The following is a 17,417-nucleotide window of genomic DNA, read 5'->3' as shown; positions in this document are numbered from 1 at the left end:
TAGTGGTACTCTACTGCTGCAATGGTTTTTATGAGCTTGAATATTTAATTATATGTAGTACACTTGTAACAACATTTGGGGCCTCTTGAATATGATGCTGTACAACGATGGCAAGTCAGTCCTTGCCCTCATGAACTTGCAACTTAAATGGAGGAAGCAAAGACTTTTCCTCCTTTAAGAGGAAACAAAACTAATAGGGCCAGCTAACTGGATTGGAGTCCCACAGCCTGTCAGGAGTAAAACCAGGAATAGAAACACATCGGTGAAATCCCAAAGAGGCTAGTGCCCACACTGCTGTTCATGCAGGAGGATATCCTCAGACTATCCTGTATCTTCCTGTCCTCAGGAAATAATTCAGACAGGATGAGCGCTCAAAACAACTCCATGAAAGCTTGGAGGGTGGAGCATGCATCTTAAAATCCCTTGGCTTCTCACTAGTAAAACAACTGACTTGATTTCAAATGGAATATCCAAGTTTGGGAAAACAAAGCTATTGCCTAGAGGATCGAAATTTGAGGCATGACAGAAAGGCTTTCAGACATTTGCAATATTGCCAAACTCATAAGCATAAAACCATGAGGTGCTGATTTTACCACCTTGAATGACATTAAATGCTTTTGGTTAGAAGCTACTCTGTGAATTACAGTCTTTTTTTGATAAAGGCTTGGGTTTGCTGTCCTGTCTCGGTAGTCACTAATGACCTTAAGATGCTGCTGAGAAGGAAGTGGGTTTTAGCCCACGTGTCCTGTTTTGTCTTTGTACTTCATGCAGTGCCATAGTTCCTGAATACTTCCAGGATTATATTAAGCAGACTAACATCTGTAAAATAACTAACATGTGCTGTGCTGTTTTTTGTTTCCTCCCCAGGGAAGATGTGTGGCAGAGTGGCTTGTTTTATTTTAAATGGACTTCCAAAACAACAAAAAAAATCACATTAAAACAAACCACCCTGACATAGGTCATCTTTGAGAGCTCAACAAAAGCACGATACACGTGCACATATAAGGTAAAGTCAAAGAAATGTGCCATGTGTTCAAGCGGAAGGCAGCAAGGTGGTTTTTGGCCCTTCCTTCCAATGTGAGTTTGTTCAGCGGACCAGTCTGGAGAAGGCTCCTCATCCTGAGCTAATGAGCTGCACTTCACTGTTGAAAGTTTCCCTGAGCTAAAGGATCAAAGCTGTTGGCTTGAGCCTTCAGTCTGGAGCTCTCATCAGCCTCTTGGGCACAATGTCTCGTGCTGCCTGCTACCGTTTTTAATCAAACTCAGTGAGTGCAGTTCTCAGCAGCCGTGCTTTAGGTTGGCTGCCTCTTAAGCAATCTGTTGTGTGTATGTTTGTATTTTCTCCAAATGCTTTGTGAGTCTTTGGACTCGAAGATGTGCAGGAAAATACAAGGTGATTCCTTTTTTAATCAAACAAGGTTCAAGCAGATTTTTGTACATGGAGCTGAAATTTTGTTGCGTGCTTTCTTTGCCTCATAGCTGTAGTTCTCCAAAGTATTCCCATCCTGCATACCTCAGCTGACAAAAGTTTCCCTTAAACTTATTCATAACTTATTACTTTCAGTACTCCTTTTTCTATTTTTATCCTTCCTTTTATTAGTATCAGAATGACTGTTTCTGTGTCAGTGTGTTTTATGTACATCATACTTTCATTTGTAAAACATTGCTGTTGTATTGCTGATGATGACCATATTATTTCTAACCAGACTTGCTAGGTAGTCCTGTTTACAGAAGCTTAAAACTTTAGGCTGTGTAACTGGTTTGGATTAATCCTAGAGTAGTTTAGTTTTGGAAGGGAACTCTGCATGTCATCTGGTCCAACCTCACACTGAGAGCAGGGCCAATTTCAAAGTCTTATTAGGTTGCTCAGGACCTTATACTTACTGCTGACATCCTGGCAATAATTGTAATTATGAAAATTGTAATTAGAAAAACCTTATATATGCTAGTATTCCTTTACCATTGTTACTGTTAACCAACAGTTAAGGTTTTGTAAATGTGTACTAAACTGCTTTTTTCTTTTGCTGTTGTGGGCTATTCTAATTAAGTCTGGTTGCAAAAGTCATTGCTGTGTGTAAGTGTAGAAAAGAAATTTTCTGGTTCAACTTTTTAATGAAATCTGACTTAAGAAAAAAAAGCAAAAAAAAAAAAACCTGGGTGATTTTAGTTGTAATGTATACTTCGCACAGTTTGTGGGGTTTATTGCTTGTTTGCATACCTGTTCTGTAAAGGATGGTGAAAGCAAGCACTTGTTGAATGAGAACCAGCAGCTCCCGTGTGCACCCCTGCGTGTTCCTGCAGCACAGTTTGGCTACACGACAGCTCCATCTGCTGTTCTTGAATTGCAGCTTTCCCTTTGTGTCCAAACCTTTCACGTCACAATTTATATCGATTCTTGTGCTTCTTCCCTCTGACTTAGTACATTTTTCAAACAGTTTTTACTCTCGTGAGGAGATACTCCTTAGGACACCTCCAAACTGTTTTGATGTTCTGGATTCAGAATTTCTTTGAATTTCTTTGCAGTAACCAGCAGTTGTGACATCTCTCTCTTTCTCTGTCTGCTTTACAATGTCCTGGTTTCAGCTGGGACAGAGTTAATGTTCTTCCTAGTAGCTGCCACAGTGCTGTGTTTTGGATTTAGTGTGAGAACAATGTTGATAACACACCGATGTTTTAGTTGTTGCTAAGCAGTGCTTACACTAGCCAAGGACCTTTCAGCTTCCCATGCTCTACTGACTGAGAAGGCTGGAGGTGCACAAGAAGCTGGGAGGGGGCACAGCCAGGACAGCTGACCCCAACTGGCCAAAGGGACATTCCATACCATGGGACGTCATGCTCAGTACAGAAACTGGGGGAAAGCTGGCCGGGGGGGCTGCTGCTCGGGGACTGGCTGGGCATCAGGTGGTGGGTGGTGAGCAATTGCATTGTGCATCACTTGCTTTACATATTCTTCTTAGTATTACTATTATTATTAGGTTTTTATTTTCTTTCAATTATTAAACTGTTTTTATCTCAACCCACAAGTTTTCTCACTTTACTCTTCCAATTCTCTCCCCCATCCCACTGCAGGGCGGGGGAGTGAGCAAGCAGCTGTGTGGTGCTCAGTTGCTGACTAAGGTTAAACCACGACATACAAACATTAGGGTTATTTTTAGTCTTGTTATGTGTCTTACCCTTGCAAAGACAAGTTACTACAAGGTATGAAGCCCCATCATCTAGCAATAAAGGAGTTCCTGCTCTTCAGTTGAGTAATAGGTACTACCGATTTTTTTATTTATTTTTTTTCTGGAGAAGTCTGGACTTGTGTCTGTGCTGCCTGGGATCTTACATATGTCCATGGTTTGTGTTATGAATATGATGAACAGAGGCAGTTTAGCTGCTGTGAGGCTATCAAAATTTTACAGATTGAGGGAATAATGGGAAAGAAGAATGTCACTGATGGCAGTGCGTGAGTCTACAGCATGGCTCAGAGTCAAGATGGAGAAACGTGACACTTTGGTCAACGTGGTTACTAAAACCAGCAAAAGAAAACTTAAATTCCTGTACTTTTCTCCCTCTCAGTATTGAGAGGCAGACTCACTAGAGCACTGGGATTTTGGGGTTTGTTTTGTGGGAATAGACTGACAGATCACATCACAAGGAAACCATAGTAAATCATATCTCTAAAAATTAGCCATCATTTGGGAAAATATATTCCTATTGGAATATTACTATCCTAATTTTCTAGCTCCTGTGGAATAGGAACAGTAAGATGGACTTTAGAATCTCTTCTGCGTAATACCCCATTGAATAACCTCAGCCTGGTGCTAAAATGATGCTTATCCATTAAAATATTCTGATTTTTCTCTCTCTCCCCCTCCTGCCCCCCCCCCCCCCCCCGCTATGTTTTTTGTCTGTTGCATATTAAGCTGCCTGCACTGAGAAGATTTTGGTACATACCTTCGTAGTTCAGGAAAGTTGAGTACTTTTTGTGGTGTAGTCTTGTAGTTGGTGCTGTGGCTTCAGGCAGGAAGGATGCAGAATCAAGTTTTAAAGCTAAATATTTAATTTTAAATGATTCCATAAAAAGTAGACAGGACATATGAGCCTATTTTTTCTTATCTCTGGCTAGCAGCCTAACCAGAAAAGTTAAATAGAAAAAGATACTTCTCCCCTTTACAAACAGACCTGGAACAAAAGATGTATTAGTTGTACTTTCTAATAGTGTTGGAGTTTATTGAACTATACTATGGTTTTTATTACATGTGCCTTATCTGGAGTACTGCATTCAGCTCTGGGGCCCCCAACATAAGAAGGACATGAACCCGTTGGAGTGAGTCCAGAGGAGGGCCACGAAGGTGATGGGGGGCTGGAGCACCTCTCCTGTGAAGACAGGCTGAGACAGTTGGGGTTGCTCAGCCTGGAAAAGAGAAGGCTCTGGGGAGACCTTATTGCAGCCTTCCAGTACCTGAAGGAGACCTACAAGAAAGCTGGAGAGGGACTTTTTACAAGGGCATGTAGTGATAGGAGAAGGGGTAATGGCTTTAAACTGAAAGAGGGTAGGTTTAGATTAGATATTAGGAAGAAATGCTTCACTATGAGGGTGGTGAGGCACTGGAACAGGTTGCCCAGAGAAGTTGTGGATGCCGGAAGTGTTCAAGGCCAGGTTGGATGGGGCTTTGAGCAACCTGGTCTAGTGGAAGATGTCCCCTGCCCATGGTAGGGGCGTTGGAACTAGATGACCTTTAAAGGTCCCTTCCAACCCAAACTATTCTATGATTCTATGATAATCCTTTTCTTTAGTTGTCCCAAGGTCTTATGACCAAAGACTCTTTCAGTTGCTGACCTTGTTCTGCCGTTCTACATCTACTCACTCTTGATTATGCTTGATGTAGAATGTGAAACTAAAATAATAACTGTGCAAATGAAAAAGGAGCAGGTGAGTTGTCAGTGTAAAATAAGCCCAGCATATGTTGTCAGCACTTGAATTCAATGGAAGAGCCCTTAAATATGCGCATGACAACATCACCACGTACTTATGAGTAAGTAGTAAATGGTCCCACTGAGCAAAACTGTAGAACATGCATAAACTAGTTTTATTTGAGTCTGGAAGCAGTTACTGAAGTTAACTTATTCAGGGCGAAGACCTTGTCTCTTATGTCTGTCAAGACCATGCACAGACCTTCAGCTGCTCCTGCTGTTCTGCTAGCAGTGAGCTGCAACGCAACTGTCCTCTCACTTCAGTCCAAGAGTAAGCAAGCTTTGAGAGAGTTTGGAAAAGACACTTTGCAGCAGATTGTATATCTTAAATAAGTTCCTGCACTCTCTTTGACTAAAAGCAAATATAAGTACATGGTGTGGAGTAGCTGGATCCTGCAGGTCAAGAGTTAGGCTTTCCTGAGCTGCCTGGAGGAATCTGCCTAGCAGTTAGGTCACTGTTAGCAGCGAGTGGTTGGATTTGTGTGCGATTTGCCGCTTTTTAACATTAACTTGCAGATGTTCTCAAAACAAAATGTGAAAGGTTGGTTCCTGGAGCATCCGAGAGATTTGGCAGAGTTGTCGGTGTAAAGGCAGATGGGTGAGCAGAGATGTTCAAGCCAGCAGATGTCAGGCTGTTACCACCAGCAAGAAACAATATGAAAGGAAAAGATGCTTTGTGCTGATGGAAGTCAAAATTGGGAAGCTACAGGTCATCTTCAACTGATGAATAAAAGTAGTGATGATTTGTGAATACATGGTAACTAAGCAGCATAGCTCTTCTGGAGTAGTTTTGTGTTTTGGTTTGGGTTTTTTAATTTTTTTATAGTAAAAGCCTGTGTGGGTATTCCAGAATAACATTATGCCCATGCAGGGAGTTACCTTGTAAAAGCAAGCGATAAACTTTCCAGTATGGATGAATGCTTGGGGAAGGGTCAAGGGGAATAGTGCATACAAAGCAGTGTGAATAAAAGCTGACAAACTGACCTTAGGAATTGACATTAAATTTCTAATGAGTGAATAAAGCTAACTCTGTGGGGTTTGGGTTAGGTGGTGTGTATAGGCTCGCAGTATTTATGGGGCAGTGGAAAAAATTGGGGAGGGTATGTGAATTAGTGAAAATTGCAAGGAGAGAAGGAGAAGCACTCCATAAAACTATCTGAAAAATCTGTCAATAGCACAAGAAGTACAGAGAATTAGTATTTTCTAAGAATTTAAAAAAAAAAAAAACCAAACACTTTCTAACAAGAATCTGTTTAAATTTCAATCTTATGCCAAAAGGGGGAGAGAAGGAAGAGGTGGGGTTTTTGTTGTTGTTTTTTTGGGTTTTTTTTTTAATAAATGATAAGGCTAGTAGGGAATTTTCCTAAGACTCAAAACATTGCGGGACAATGACTCTTTTTACTTATTGATACAGTTCTATTACATCAGATACTTCGTGACCCCTCAGCAGATTTGTCTGATTTCCTAAATATATTTAGAATATCTCATGTTAAGTATGATACTATAAAAAGGGCATGGATGGTTTTTTTATAGCTGAAAATGGCGTTTCTCCTTCAGTGTATACGCCTGTAATTTTGGCTGGTTTCCTTCATAAAGCAGAAAAACTTTGATGTATTTGGAATCTAAGAATATAAATTCAATGTCATATTTTTTTATCTTAGTAAAATGTTCTTGCTTTTCTTTATTTTTCAACTGCAAAGTGACTGTCAGCACTTGCAGTGGACTTCATGGTCAATCTTAGCTTTCCGAACATGTTGTTGTTCCTTGTTCTTACAGATTGATCACTTTGGATTTGATGAAAATCTCACGTTCCAGCAGCGGTATCTAGTAGCAGATCAGCACTGGAAGAAAGACAATGGACCAATACTATTTTATACAGGCAATGAAGGAGACATCACGTGGTTCTGCAACAATACGGTATGTAGAAAATAGGTTCTTGATTCTTGAATTACAATCCTTCTTTCTAGTAGTGGCCTACTGAAAAATAGGGAAGAACAAGGACACAATGTCAGAATACCATTGAAAAAGAAGTTTGTAATGGTTGTTATGATTGTTATAGGAGGAAGAGGAAGCTGAAAAAGCACAGAAAAAGTTTTAGGGGGTTCAGAGTCCTATTCGAAGCCCACAGAAATCAAAGGGATGCACTTGTATTAACTTCCTGGAGTAGTGAAAAAAATTTCTTCAAGGTGCCTCAAGTTAAGAATGCAAAATTTTGGACCAAATTACACCTATTCCAGTACTTTAGATTCCCCAAGTAAAATGGGAGGTTTTGATGTTCGGGGGTTTTTTTCCTCCATAAGAAAAATGTGAAATGAAATGAAGGGGACTGGAAATCAAAGATAGATGATTCTTGTTCTCTGACAAGACCTGTGGAAGTTTTTACTTCCCTGACTGATACAAATGGAGAATGGCACGTGTGGGCATTTTTCAGCCACTTCAATACAAAGTCCAGTAACACAACAGGAGGTGGCATGTGCTGGGCTCAAAGCAACCAAGGACTGCTTACACGCTTTGTTCTGTCAGCAGGTGATCTCTGTCTGCCTGTTTCCATAACTGGTGGTAACAAGCTGCTGTCAACAAGTAATAACAAGTTGTAGTTATTTATTAGTTGAAAATAAGTGTATTGCAATGCTCTAGATTATTGCTTATTGCCAAATTTTGTATTTTCTGTAATGTAGTCCTAACTCAAATGCATGCTTTTCTCCTGTAGTGTTTTTTATTTCCTATGGATTAAGCTCGTGCTGTAGGAGTTCTGGCAGTGTGTACTCACAAAACAATACTGTTTAATATTTTGCAGCATTAAAATATACATATTTTCTTCATGTGTGTTACTGTCTCTGGGTAGATACCTGTTTTGTGTGTTTTCTTACTTCAGTGATACTTTAAAACCAAATTGCACTCTATCTTTATAGTTGTATTTTGATACTGATATCTTTCTAATCAAAGAATAAGAGTTGGAATACACTAGAGTGAAAGTAGAGACTTTGAAAATAATTGATTCAACTTACTGAAATGTATGTTTTCCGCCAAGCAGGGTTTTATGTGGGATGTGGCTGAAGAACTTAATGCCATGTTAGTATTTGCTGAACATCGATATTATGGAGAATCTTTGCCCTTTGGGAATGAGTCTTTCAGCGTAAGTGTCTTTTTCTTGTCTTCCTTAAATGTGTTCTATGCAAACATAATTCTGCCTATTGTAATTCTTGCCAGTGCAATGACTGTTAGCCTGAGTAAGATTTAGATGTGCTAGAAGCACACAACTATCCTATTTTTGTAACTAGCAATTCTAGGATAAAAAAAAAAAACAAACTGAGATTTTTCTAGCACTTCAAGTGACACCTGCAAAGAATATTTCATTTGTTAGGCACAGATTTAGAACTCGACAGCTGCTGTGGGGAATAGAAAGACTGCTGCTGGAAATCACTCCCATGCTGTATATAACCTGCTTTCTTTGTCTCAGGATTCCAGGCATCTGAATTACCTGACATCAGAACAAGCTCTGGCAGATTTCGCGGTACTGGTTGAGTACTTAAAGATGACCATTGCAGGAGCCCGTTACAGTCCTGTCATAGCTATAGGAGGATCTTATGGAGGAATGCTTGCAGCCTGGTTTAGGATGAAGTACCCCCATGTGGTAGTTGGGTGAGTGTACTTATCCTGCTCAAACACAGAGCAGGCGTTTGTTACTTCTGTGCTATAAATATTACAGCACTGGGAGAAGTACCGTAATTCAAGCTGGCTTGAATTTTTCACTATTAGGAGGAGGAATTAAGTTACCTTGAATTTGGGAAGAGGCACTGTTTGCCTAATAAAGACAACTGTAGGTCAGCAGGTACTGGATGGTGTACATTTTCAGAGTTATCTGTTAGTTTTGTAAAAAACAATTATTATGAACACTGACTTTGCACCTAATTTTTTTTTTTTTTTAGAGCCCCAGACTTCCTGGTGACTTGAGGCAGGTCTTCAATCTCTTCAGTGCCTTAGTTCCCCTCTGGGAAACAAGATCAGTAAATAGAACCATAGAGTAGTTTGAGTTGGAAGGGACCTTTAAAGGTCATCTAGTCCAACCCCCCTGCCACAGGCAGGGACATCTTCAACTAGAGCAGGTTGCTCAGAGCCCTGTCCAACCTGACCTGGAACGTTTCCAGGGATCCCCATGCCCATGCCATTCCAGGGCATCCACCACCTCTCTGGGCAACCTGTGCTAGTGTTTCACCACCCTCAGTGTACAAAATTTCTTCCTTATGTCCAATCTAAATCTACCCTCTTTTAGTTTAAAGCCATTCCCCCTTGTCCTATTGCTACAGGCCCTACTAAAAAGTCTGTCCCTATCTTTCTCATAAGTCCCCTCTAAGTACTGAGAGGCTGCAATAAGGTCTCCCCGGAGCCTTCTCCTCTCCAGGCTGAACAACCCCAACTCTCTCAGCCTTTCTTCATAGGAGAGGTGTTCCATCCCCCTGATCATTTTTGTGACCCTCCTCTGGACCCACTCCAACAGGTCCATGTCCTTCTTGTACTGAGGACTCCAGAGCTGGATGCAGTACTGCAGGTGGGGTCTCAACGGAGTGGAGTAGAGAGGGAGAATCACCTCCCTCAACCTGCTGGCCACGCTTCTGGGCTGCGAGCGCACATTGTCAGCTCATGTCCAGCTTTTCATCCACCAGTACCCCCAAGTCCTTCTCAGCAGGGCTGCTCTCAATCCCTTCATGCCCCAGCCTGTATTGATACCGGGAGTTTACATGGGCCCGCTTCTCGAGCTTGTCCAGGTCCCTCTGGATGGCATCGTGTCCCTCAGGTGTGTCAGCTGCACTGCTAGTGAGTAGACTTTTGTGAGCAGGGGCTCTCTTCAGTTGAGTTTGCACAATGCCTAGTGAGAAAGACCTAGTTGCTAGATGAGAATGACGAATAATAAAGTAAGCAAGTCTGAATTTCTACTTTATATATTTAATGATATCTTTGTACTAGAGTCCAAGACTTAGAACCTTCAACAGCCCCTGCATGCAGACCTATGGAATAGTTTCGAAACGTTATGGTTAGTTCGGCTAGGGCTCAGTGTCCAAGCTGAATTATAAATGCTACTTAGACTTAGATAGTGGCTGTGGGGAAGGTATTGACCGGAGGACGGAAGTTCACTTTGCAGGGGTTCAGGATGCATATGTTTTTCCAAACAATCTTTTTATGTCCCTTTGCAGAGCTCTGGCAGCCTCTGCCCCAATCTGGCAGTTTGGTGATTTGGTTCCATGTGGCACTTATTTCAGCATAGTGACTAGTGATTTCAAAAAGGGTGGGACAGGCTGCTCAGAAAGCATCTGGAATTCCTGGAACGCCATTAACCACCTTTCCTCAACAGGTGAGACCTCACCAATACTTTTTCCAAGGGTTGTAATGTTCAGGATTGTGTTATGACTTCATAAAATCAGAAGTTTGTTACGGCTTTCACCTGTATATGTATTGTTTTTTTTGAAACTATACTCTTAGTACTGAAAACTGCCAAATGAGCTTAGCATTATTTTTTAAATGTCTGTTTTGTTGGATCTCAAGCTTCTTTTATGCCTGCTGTGATTCAGAATCCAGGTCCAAACATCCCTAAGGTCAGACAAGAGCTGACTCCAGATCAGAACCTCAAGGCTTGTATTCCGTTCTGACAAAGTAGGCCAGATAGTCGTTATTCTAAAAAAACCCAGTTTAAATACCAACAGAGGCAATCAGGTATAGAAAATCACTGCAATCCTTATGGATTCAGTGCTGGGGACTCAGCTGAACTCGACCTTAAGGTCTTTTCCAACCTAAATGATTCTGTGATTCTACAGCTACCTGAAAGGATGTTGTAAAGAGGTGAATGTCAGTCTCTCTTCCCAGGTAACAAGGGATAGGATGAGAGGAAATGTCCTCAAGTTGCACCAGGGAAGGTTTAGATTGGATATTGGGGAAAAATGTCTTCACCAAAAGCATTGTTAAGCATTGGAACAGGCTGTCCAGGGAAGTGGTTGAGTCACCATCCCTGGAGGTATTTAAAAGATGTGTAGATGTGGTGCTTAGGGACATGGTTTAGTGGTGGGCTTGGCAGTGCTAGGTTAACGGTTGGACTCAATGATCTCTTCCAACCTAAATGATTCTATGATTCTATATCAGATGAGCTCACTGTACAGCAAAGGAATTCAATTTAAAAAAAAAAAAAAATCTTGCTGCTTGAGTTCAGTGTCCTAAAGAGAAAGCCTGGTATGATGAGTTATCTAATTAAAATCAGGGAAGCTGAACTGGACGAGTCCTAGACCAGATAAAATAATGAAAGGAAAGGCCGGGAGAGTCCCAGGAGATCTATCTGTTAATAGTCCTTGCACTGTGAGCTAGCTGGTTTGAAGTTTTCCTTTCATTGGAAGAAGAGTGCCCTGATGTTACTTCCTATCAAAAAAAATGCCAAATGTCTTGTAAATCTGTCTTTGTTTTTTTAGATAGTGTTATCTTAGCTGTGACATACCCATATGCTGAAGTATGCAGATTGTACTTCCCTTCACTTAGAGGTGCTGACTAAGATTTGATCTGCTGTGCTTGTATGTATGTGGAATAATATCACCAGATTAGTTATGCTATGTGAAATATTTTTTTTAGCAGCAGCACAACTGACCTATGTGTTAATGGTACAGTACATTAAACATTATTTTATTTTTTCATTAAAGATGCAGGTTTACAGTGGCTTTCCAGCACATTTCATTTGTGCAGCCCGTTAAAAACTCTTCAGGATGCTGTTATATTGAAAAACTGGCTGAGTGAAACGTGGGTAAACTTGGCTATGGTGAACTATCCTTATAAAGCTGACTTCTTACAGCCTCTGCCAGCTTGGCCTGTACAGGTAATTGAGAACCAATGTCTTGTAGAATTGACCATTTGGTTTAACTAATTCTCTCCTTCTCTCCCAGTCTGCACTTTTTCCTTTATTTTTTGGCTCTGTAGAACCAACATGGCTGAAAAAAGAGAACCAGGGAAATACCTTCTTATGCATCAACTGGTTTGTTGACTAACTGCCACTTGTAGGGCTAATAGATTGCATCAAGAGCCCAGAAGAAGAAAAGTGCCAGGAACGACTGAAAAAACTCAGCTGTCCTGCAGCGTTGTTCTTGAGGAGCAGAAATACTGCACAAAAAGCACATGCAATTAGAGCTTCTGATGCCAGGCTTAGCTGGCAGAGCTTGCAATTAAAGAGAAAATTTTGAGCCTATGTCCTTTTTGATGTGGGAGAACTAGTGAGAAAGGAAATATTGATCCCCACAAATGTATTCCTTGCAGGGTCACTTCTCAAAGCAGAACCACTTTTCACACTTGCAAAGCTTCAGTTGTGCAGATCTGTTTATCTGCAGTGCTTTCTCTAAGATTCCTATTTTCTTGGAGTGTTTTTGTTCTTTTAAGACCCTGGCTGAATTTCCCTGTGTGGCTTTGAGTTACTGTGTATGGCAGGTAAGGTAGATAAAATATTAATATTTTTGGCTATTAAACAGTAGTTCAATATAAAATAAAATATTTCCCTTGTGTAGAGTTGCCTGATGGAGGAGCAGAAGGACATTCATCTGTCCTATGTGGTTGTCTGCAAAGGGCAGTATGAACACCTTGAAAATTATTTCTGCTTTGTTATCAATCTGACACAACCTAAGAAATGTGCTTACCTTCACCACTGTCCATGCTATCTCTGTTTGAGGTATAAACCTAAAATAGAAAAGGCTGCGGCTCGTCTCAAGTTGCGCCAGGGGAGGTTTAGATTGGACGTGAGGAAAAATTTCTTACTGAAAGAGTGGTTAAACATTGGAACAGGCTGCCCAGGGAAGTGGTGGAGTCCCCATCCCTGGAGGTATTTAAAAGACATGTAGATGAGGTGCTTATGGACATGGTTTAGTGGGCATGGTGGTGTTGGGTCAACGGTTGGACTCGATGATCTTAGAGGTCTTTTCCAACCTTAATGATTCTATGACAATGCTGATGTATGAAATCTGAGTTACTTAAGCTGTTCACACTCTTTTTCTGAAACAGAAGCTCTACTCTGTCTCTCAGGGTAAGAAAGGGGGGGGAAATGTGTTTGAGTAGCTGGATATATATGTATGTTGCTTAATCTGTTCTCTGTTGTGGGCTGCCAGTACTTTCTCAGAAATACTGATCTCTTGTCTCTACCATGCAGCCTGAGCTTCAGATACAGGGCTGTCTGCAGCCCTCTGTTCTGCTCTGTCTGCAGTGTATATTTGCATGAATTAGTGAGCTTTCCAAGCCTCTAATTGCTGAGTTAAGAACTGATGGCAGAGCTAGCCAAACCATAAAACCTACTTGGAATGGCAAAATGTGGAAGCTGTGCTCTGACGTGGTCTGTAGGGAACAAGGGAGGGACCAGTTTCCTAGCTTCCACAATGAAAATGAGGGGAAAAGATTATACAGGGGAATGAAGGATAGCAAGTTCACTTCTTGGAAGATGCACAGTTTGCATTGGCCATGTGAGTTGTCCCTGTGTGCCTATGCGCCTGTACTTGAACAGCGTTGGAGTTGCAGTGCATCCTTTGCTCCCTGCAGAGAGTAATTTTGGATTCTTCCAATGGGCTGGGAGCTCGGATTCACAGCTTTTACCCTTCACTGTTCTTGTATTAGTCCCAACTCCATGGGAGCAGGGGTAGGGAGGAAGCCTTGCCAAAGAGAATATTGTAGCTTTACAAAAAAATGTTTTAAGATGAAAAAACTTTCTGGGGCAGTAGCTTTTGTGTTTCGTTTTGTTTTTTCCACTACTTGTGTTCTCAGTTAAGATTTTGAATTAAATTCTACCCAAGATTGCTCTTAATTTTTCACCAGCAAAACAGTGCCTTGTTCCACCACCTCGTATTTTCCAAACATGAAGAAGTAAGAATTTTGCAATGCTGCTGTATAAAAGGACTTAAAAATATTAGAACTCTCCTTACATGGATGTTTCTATTTGTACTACTGCAAACTGCAGGGAACCCCAGTCTATACCTGGAGCTTCTTTATTATATATTTGCATGTGTTATCTTTCATTACAGAGGAGCTAAATACTCTTTATTAGGTATTATCTATTTTAAAGAATGGGAAATGGATTGAAAAACTTGGTGAATGACATATTAAGGTTGCACTCTTCTTAAAGTTTTCATTGGGAAATGTAAAGTTTCAGGTTCCTCATAGTAGCATGCACTACGCGAATGGAATACTGTTTTTTATGATAAAGCTAAGGGTATATCATTGCATAGAAAGACACTTTCTGGAAGTAGTCTGACTGTACTTTGAAAAGAAATTTATATTCTATCAGGTATCATGTATTGATCTTTATTTCTTGCAGATTTAGACCACCCCCCCCTTCTCTCTTCATTGCAGGAAGTCTGCAAATTCTTGAAGGATCCCAGTCTCTCTGACAAATTGTTGCTGCAGAATGTTTTTCAGGCAGTAAATCTATACTACAATTATTCAGGAGAAGCCTCATGCTTAGACATGTCTGAGACTGCAACAAAGAATCTGGGCCAGTTGGGTTGGTACTATCAGGTATGTGCTCTATCCTTTCTAAATTGTAACTCAGTGAAGTTTTTTGGGCTAGAGCTGATGAGAATTGTCAAGTCATTTAACTGTCAATGTATTGCACCAGATGTAATTGATGTACTGATGACAAATGTAAGCACGAAGCAAGTATGATTGTAGTGGAGAGGGCAAGGCACAAGAGAGAGGCATCTTTCCCAGGAGGTTTAGGTTGTGTCTTATTATCTAGCTAATTGTTGAGTTTCAGCTCTTCATATTGACTGAAAATGATTTGCAGCAGCAGCATCTGTGCAAGCAAATATGTCCGGATATGTTGATACTGATTTCTTTCAACTAAAGCTGTTTATCCTGTAGCTCACTGAGACCCAACCTTTCCCATCAAGTAGGTAACAAAAATACAGATCCCTGTGGTAAGGGGTCCAGGGCATTCTGCTCTCTCCATCCCATTTACTAAGCACATGCAACACTGTTACATACAGTCTCCCTTCTGAGGAGCAGGGCAGCTGCTTACAGAAGCAAGGTGTTAAGAATTTGATGTTCAGGTTGTGACCATCTGCTCTTGGCTACTGTGTCCTATGTATTTGTTCCGGACAGCCCCAGGAGATGTGCAGGCTTCAGAAGTTGTCCTCTGAGAAAGGGGGGAAATGCCATATGGGTAACAAAGAATATGGCAGCTGGGCTCATCAGAACAACACATCTACTCTGCAGCTTGTTCCCTGCCTGCTTCTGAAGGCACGTGGGAAAGGGGACAAGTAGGAACAGACTGCCACGGTGGGGGCTATGTTGCTTCAAGGATATAATTTGTTTTTCTTTTTTAGCTAGTATCACTAAGGTGTCAGAGAATAGTTAGTGTGAAAGATGAAATTTTTGATTGGTATCTGTGTTCTGCCCATCTACAAGAAGAGCTGGAAGGAGGATCCGGGGAACTACAGGCCTGTCAGCCTGACCTCGGTGCTGGGAAAGGTTATGGAGCAGATCATCTTGAGTGCTGTCAGGTGTCATGTACAGGACAACCAGGTGATGAGGCCCAGTCAGCATGGATTTATGAAGGGCAGGTCCTGCTTGACTAGCCTGATCTCCTTCTATGACAAGGTGACCCGCTTAGTGGATGAGGGAAAGGCTGTGGATGTTTTCTACCTAGACTTTAGTAAAGCCTTTGTCACCATTTCCCACAGCATTCTCCTGGAGAAACTGGCTGCTCATGGCTTGGATGAACATACTCTTCACTGGGTAAAAAACTGGCTGGACGGCCGGGCCCAGAGAATTGTGGTGAATGGAGTTAAATCCAGCTGGTGGCCGGTCACAAGCGGTGTTCCCCAGGGCTCAGTGTCAAGGCCAGCTCTGTTTAATATTTTTATCAATGATCTGGACGAGGGGATCGAGTGCACCCTCAGTCAGTTTGCAGACGACACCAAGTTGGGCGGGAGTGTTGATCTGCTCGAGGGTAGGAAGGCTCTGCAGAGGGACCTGGACAGGCTGGATGGATGGGCCCAGGCCAACTGTATGAGGTTCAACAAGGCCAAGTGCCGGGTCCTGCACTTGGGGCACAACAGCTCCATGCAGCGCTACAGGCTTGGGGAAGAGGGGCTGGAAAGCTGCCCAGTGCAAAAGGACCTGGAGGTGTTGGTCGACAGCCGGCTGAACATGAGCCAGCAGTGTGCCCAGGCGGCCAAGAAGGCCAATGGCATCCTGGCCTGGATCAGAACTAGTGTGGCCAGCAGGAGTAGGGAAGTGATCGTGCCCCTGTACTCGGCACTGGTGAGGCCGCACCTCGAATACTGTGTTCAGTTTTGGGCCCCTCACTACAAGAAAGACATTGAGGTGCTGGAGCGTGTCCAAGGAAGGGCAACGAGGCTGGTGAGGGGTCTGGAGAACAAGTCTGATGAGGAGCGGCTGAGGGAACTGGGGTTGTTTAGCCTGGAGAAGAGGAGGCTGAGGGGAGACCTTATAGCTCTCTACTACTACCTGAAAGGAGGTTGTAGCGAGGTGGGTGTCGGTCTCTTCTCCCAAGTAACAAGCGATAGGACAAGAGGAAATGGCCTCAAGTTGTGCCAGGGGAGGTTTAGATTGGATATTAGGAAAAACGTCTTCCCCGAAAGAGTGGTTAAACATTAGAACAGGCTGCCCAGGGAAGTGGTTGAGTCCCCATCCCTGGAGGTATTTAAAAGATGTGTAGATGGGACATGGTTTAGTGGTGGACTTGGCAGTGCTAGGTTAATGGTTGGACCCTATGATCTTAAGGGTCTTTTCCAACCTAAATGATTCTGTGATAGTTTGACAGTAATTACTGATCAAATCCTGTTTGAGCTTTTTTATTTAAACACTGCACTAACAGCTATTGGACAGTCTCCCGGCAATACATCTTGTTACTCTGTTCTTTCTTTCAGGCTTGCACTGAGATGGTGATGCCCATGTGCACAGATGGTGTCAATGACATGTTCGAGCCTCAGAAATGGGACTTTGATGCACTCTCAGAAGAGTGTTACAGGCTGTGGGGAGTGAGGCCTCGCCCCTCTTGGATTCTTTCTGTGTATGGAGGGAAAAACATCAGTTCACACAGCAACATCGTCTTCAGGTGAGCCTTGTTTCAGCTTCTAGAGTGGAGTCTTCCACCAGTTTGGGTTGTCAATGCAGAGAGCCTGCCCTCAGTAGCAAAAGGATGTGTCTCCAATGCTCCAGCTGAATAAATGATGGGCATGCTTTGTGTTGCTCTTGAGAGTAAAATGGTCAATCTGCAGTGGCCAAAGAAGCCAACTGTTCTGTCACTGCCTGTGTGACTCTAAAAGAAGAATCTGGGTTGGGATTCTGCCAAATGTAATTTTCTTCCCGTGTGGATTCCTTCTTATCTTGTGGCCGAAGTCCAGGTTTCCCATGCTGGTAAATCCGTCTAGCTTTTATGAAGCCAAAGCACTGTTTCTTCCACATAAAAGGAAAGTCTAAACAGGCTC

The 17,417-nt window shown here is 42.2% G+C and overlaps 1 protein-coding gene across 1 annotated transcript in view; it reads left to right on the top strand.

Moving 5' to 3' along the window:
• PRCP (prolylcarboxypeptidase) overlaps positions 1-17,417 on the top strand; it is a 36,159-nt gene that overhangs the window by 12,652 nt on the left and 6,090 nt on the right. Inside the window, exons 2-8 of the mRNA XM_076328348.1 lie at positions 6,736-6,876; positions 7,994-8,095; positions 8,420-8,601; positions 10,152-10,309; positions 11,637-11,809; positions 14,314-14,478; positions 16,857-17,044. Of these exons, the coding sequence (XP_076184463.1) occupies positions 8,000-8,095; positions 8,420-8,601; positions 10,152-10,309; positions 11,637-11,809; positions 14,314-14,478; positions 16,857-17,044 (962 nt within the window). The 5' untranslated portion in view covers positions 6,736-6,876; positions 7,994-7,999. The remainder of the gene's footprint in view (positions 1-6,735; positions 6,877-7,993; positions 8,096-8,419; positions 8,602-10,151; positions 10,310-11,636; positions 11,810-14,313; positions 14,479-16,856; positions 17,045-17,417) is intronic.

Source organism: Aptenodytes patagonicus, chromosome 1, assembly GCF_965638725.1.
Source record: "Aptenodytes patagonicus chromosome 1, bAptPat1.pri.cur, whole genome shotgun sequence".
NCBI classification, from domain to species: domain Eukaryota; kingdom Metazoa; phylum Chordata; class Aves; order Sphenisciformes; family Spheniscidae; genus Aptenodytes; species Aptenodytes patagonicus.
This window is presented reverse-complemented; position numbering and strand designations above follow the sequence as displayed.